This window comes from Anopheles merus, unplaced genomic scaffold (genome assembly GCF_017562075.2).
Source record: "Anopheles merus strain MAF unplaced genomic scaffold, AmerM5.1 LNR4000526, whole genome shotgun sequence".
Taxonomy (NCBI): Eukaryota; Metazoa; Arthropoda; class Insecta; order Diptera; family Culicidae; genus Anopheles; species Anopheles merus.
In genome coordinates, this window is record NW_024428106.1 from 33,730 (window position 1) to 38,778 (window position 5,049).

Genomic DNA, 5,049 nt, shown 5'->3' on the forward strand with positions numbered 1-5,049 from the left:
TATTAATTAATTTGAGTGTGTTTTTTTATTTTTGACGGTTGATCATTGACAAATATCACACGAGGAAGGGGAGGCTGAAAGATCTTTCATTTTCAATTTTTATTACAAAGCAATTTTTAGCATTTACCACCAACATGTTTGTTCTATAGCATATTCGAGTTAAAAAATCTAAGATATATGGTAAATATCTAAATGGTTTAAAATGATGTTTACAATAAATTGAAATATACGCCACATCAATCATGGTAATGTAAGATTGAAGATGATTTGGTAATTTATTTCAGTGCATTCTTTAAGCTCATTAAAGAGTGAATAACCATTCTTGTCGTTCTCCGATAATTAAACCTGCATAATTGTGAGGAAACGGAAGGATATTGATAAAATGTATTGAAAAAGTGCTAACAATGCAATTTGATATAGCGGACTGATCTATGTTTGGAGCAACTTATCATAGGAACGAAATTTAGCGCGATCCTTAATATGATCTTTGAATGTTATTTAGAATGGTATCGGAAGTTTTTAAAAATCGGCACGTACTGTACCAATGGCGCAGGTTGGTCACATCATTGGCAGTATTCAGCTTACAAAAACCACCATCACCACTACAAAGGACAGAGTGAAGACAGCCCCAGCACGCAAACTAACTCCACATTAACATTTCTCTTTCCTCTCTCCTCATAATCCCCACTGTCACTGTTTGCATATCGTGTAACATGGAACCCTTCCCCCCCCCCCCCTCCCTTCTACCTCACCCTGTCGCATTCGTCGCATTTATGCTAGCTGCATCGAATCTGCTGCGGTTGGTCCTAACAGCGTCATGCCGTGGTCGTGGTCTTGTCGTTGCTGTTGGCCGGCTGGAATAAAATGGAGGTGGCAGTGTTTGCTGGTGTGGTTTTAGTGTGTCCCTGTTACTTGCAGTCTTATGCTATAGTTGGACACTACAATGTGAAGAGAAGTTCCTGTTCATGTATGCACCGCTCTTTCGTTCGTTCGTTCGTTCATTCGTTGGTTGGTTGGCTGGCGGATGGAAGGGATCCGACCGAGCTGTTTCCTGCCTTGTATTTCGCTCTTTTCGTTCCGCTGTTTCGTCATCGACGATACAGGGAAGAAGGGAAGAATCGAACAGCGCTCGACCAGCCTATCCGATCGAAGCGGCGTGTGTTGGTGTGTCTGTCAAAGGAGCGATGCCAAAGGAGGGGTTGGAAAGGGCCAATGTGGTGTCCGTCCGGTTGCAAGGGGATAGTTTTCGGAAAGTTTTCCAACAGCTCATCGTACGAAACCGTCCTTCAGTCCTTACCGTACCGTCCTTCCGAGAGTATCGACGTATTCGTCGGTGTCGTCGACCGTCTTCTTAGGCACTTTGCGTTTGACTGTTTTTTATCCTATCCTTCCACACCTTCCCTGAACCCCTTTCACCTGCGTTCGTGCTTCTTCTACTATTGATTTTTGGTTGCGGCAGTGTTAACTCTGCGTGGTGTTGTGTTTTGGCACAAGCGTTTAATTCGTTTGCGAAATATGCAATGATGTGCAAGGGCAAATCGGAAGCAAATGGAATAAGCGGCATTCGCCACCGTACCCTCTAACACCATGCCCTTGATGCGAAGGTACTGCGATCAAAGCGGCACACTGACATGTTACTGTCCGATCTACGCCAAAGTGCAGCGGAGAGTGCATGTGGTGCAAGTGCAATCGGTGCAAACAGGAAGCTATAGTTATACAAGTGATCGCAAAGTGTTTGCGGAACCCCAGGTGCCTTCGTACGGTGGAGCATTACAATTGTACAGGATGCGATCCGCAGATCGATTAATGGAAGTGAAAGCGAGTGAATTATGATACTTACTGGTCGGTTGACTTCCGATGTGTACGATTTATGGGTGGTGCTATTTGCTGGATTAAGCTGATTTCTCACATCTTCGTTTTGCGCATTAAATATGCTGTCTATGTTACGAAGGAGCGACTGAATGCCATTCCATTTTGTGTTGTTGCTTGTTTGAATAGTTAAGTTATTTGTTTGTGTGGTTCAAATCAATTTACGGTGGCTCACTAGTACTAGTGCGTTTTGGATGGTTCACACGGAAGAGCACAGTAACGCGTTCACTCTGGGTTAGTATTGCTTTATATTAATGAGCATTAATGTTTTCAACATAAACATACATAATTGATACACTAGATACATAGACCAAGCATTGAATCAATGAAGAAATCAATGTTAATAAACTCCGACTTCTGCTAGTATGGCATAATAAGAGGCTGAATGTCATGTGTACAAACATTATGAGTCAATCCCGTATCGAAAAGCCTAATTAATGTCATAATTTTGGGACATAATTTATAATTTGGTTCTCTTAATTTAGGGACATTTTCTTGATATCTTCTTGTTATGACGGGAACTTACAGGGTTTTACAGAGGTTCTCATAGTTGTGGGACACTTCTTTTACTTTTTCTTTTGGAAGTGAACTTTATGTGTTGGAAATTGGACTCTATGGCATACCTTTCGAACAGGCTCTTTGGAATTTCCTATTGCATTTGTCCAAAAAAGGAAACTAGAGAGTCCAATTCCCATTACATTAGGTTCATTTCAAGGTAATAAAAAAAGTTAATAAAGAAAGAGTTAATAATGTGTCTCACAGTTATGAGAACTCCTGGAAAACTCTGTAAAGGAAAATGATCTTGTTATGACGGGAAATGAACTCTACGGAACCCTTTTTGGACGAATGCAATAGGAGTTTACAATATGACACTCCAAATATGGTACTATAAAGTTTAATTCCCTTCACATAAAGATAATTTCCTGAGGAAAGAGTCAAGAAAGTGTCCCAAACTTATGCCAAAGTATCCGCTGGTAAAACGGTGTCGTATAGAAAAAAGGTTTAACACGCTCCTTGACAATATTCACAGCAACAACAAAAAACTGTTTGCCAAGCACAGAATGTCATATTACTATTTCTTTCGTGTAAAGGTATCGAGCACAGATGCACTGTATAGGAGGAATTTAGCAATCAGCGAAAGTTGTCGCCAGTTGGTAAAAAAGTAGATTAGACAGTATAAGAACAATATAAGCAAATTGAGCGAAGAAAAGGAAGATAAAAGTGGTAACATTTTAATAGCTAATTATCAAAGCTTTTTTGAATTACGATAACAGAGAAACTGCAAGTATAATGAAATATTTTGCCAATTGCGGATGGATGTGAAAAAAATATAATAAACGTAGTAAATGTTTTGTATGTTGCAAATAAATAATAAAACCGTGTGTTATCTCTGAATTAGAAAGTAAAAATGCAAAGTTTATGTGTGGAAAAGTTAATTACAATGGAATATACAGTAAATATGATCTAAAAACGATACCTGAATATGAGAGCAATAAGCTTGAATTAGATACGCTGTCTCGAGCAACCATATTAGAGATGTTCTATGTAACACTGGATAACAAAAATTTTAACTCCTATGTATCTTACAAATTTTCTTTAAACTAAACACTCGATCATAAAAGCTGATTAGATTAGACGTTTTTTGCAGATCAATAACGAACGATAGTATCCTTCATATTTAATCAATTCAATTTAATTTGACTAGTTTTGTTTAATCCACATTTTATGTAAATAATCCAATAACTTGTGATAAATTACTTACCCAAACTAATAGTTCATACATATCAACAAATATGATTAAAGAATTGAGCGGAATAGCATAAAATTTGTTTTCCAACCCAAACAGTACAGGAATTTAAAACGTTTAAAGATTGTAAAGTAATCGCTTCTCGACCTAAAGGTTAAAATCAAAGGGTAGGATTGTATATAAATGAATGAAATCAATTTTAATAAAATAAGTAAGGAATGGTTTGAGTTATTTTGTTCTAGCAGGCCAGTTTCGGTATTTTCAGCCCAAATGATCAGTTAAATGTTAAGCAATCCAACAGCAAACGGAAACAGATAATTCCCAGCGCTCTAGCTGTGCAAGTTACGCCCCTTTTCCGCCTAAAGGGGCGTGTTCGATTAAGGTGTACACTGCAAAAATAAACTTGCCGTACACCCGCCGTGACCTGTACCGGTCGGCAGACATTCACGAACTGAATTCCAACAAAGTAAATTTGAAATTATTATTGGAAAATTAATAATTACCTCGTTTACGGCTAACATATTTCCTTAACAATCGGACAACAATCAGTATATTTTTTGTTTAATATTATCCAGGCATGTGTAAGAATTCTAATCAAATGACATGCTTGTACGCAACAAGGAAATTCGCAAGAGAAAAGATATGTTTGCACATCTCAAATACACAATAACATTAACATTATTTATTAAAGAAGAGTTTCAATGTAACACCGATCGACACTTTACCAATCCAGAAGCATCACAAATCCCTGCAGCCCACGCCCCAACATGCTAATGCTTTATCTTCAAAATGCTGCCAGATCCTGCTGAAATGGTTCCTGCTGTTAAGTGCCGTCGATAGAGTGTGTGCTGTAATTTAATGATTTTACTTTCGCCTTTTTGCCTATATTTGCAGAGTTCAATCAAATACACGAAGGTGGAGCCATGTATATATCATGTGGGAGTACGGATAGTACTCCCATGGAGCCGGAAACGGGCTATGTCCCGAACAATCCCCTCTTCGGGATGCCCCTCGACAGCCCACAGGTGAGTCCAAATGCTCGTGTGTGTGTTTTTTTTTTTCTTCGCAGCATCTGAATCGCGCAGGACACCGCGAACGAATTGCAATGCTCGATGTAATATGCTCGCTGTAACATACCGACGACCGAAATGAGTTTCTTCGTCTATCTTCTTTACGCGCATAGTTCTGCACAGTAGGAAAAAGCTGTTCTCACTTTTGCATAATTCACCCGAATTGTAATATCTGAAATTTCACATTTATTGTGACGAACCTCAACATTGCTTTTTGTGAACCATAACTCCGGTTTAGTTCTTCGGGTGTGGTTCATCGTCACGCGTCGTGTAACGGCGTCTCGGTTACTATCATTACTCAGCACCATAGAAAGTGTGTGTATGAGAGCATTAGAAACAATTTGCAAGTTTTAAAATCAACTT

General features: G+C 38.8%; 1 protein-coding gene across 1 annotated transcript; it reads left to right on the forward strand.

The window, feature by feature from the left end:
* Positions 1-1,393: 1,393 nt before the first annotated feature.
* LOC121602595 (protein glass-like) lies at positions 1,394-4,641 on the forward strand (the record flags this gene model as incomplete). Its single annotated transcript, XM_041931352.1, has 2 exons — positions 1,394-2,103; positions 4,511-4,641. Coding segments are annotated over exons 1-2 (171 nt in total), but the record flags the coding sequence as incomplete, so codon positions are not given.
* Between the last annotated feature and the right edge of the window lie 408 nt (positions 4,642-5,049).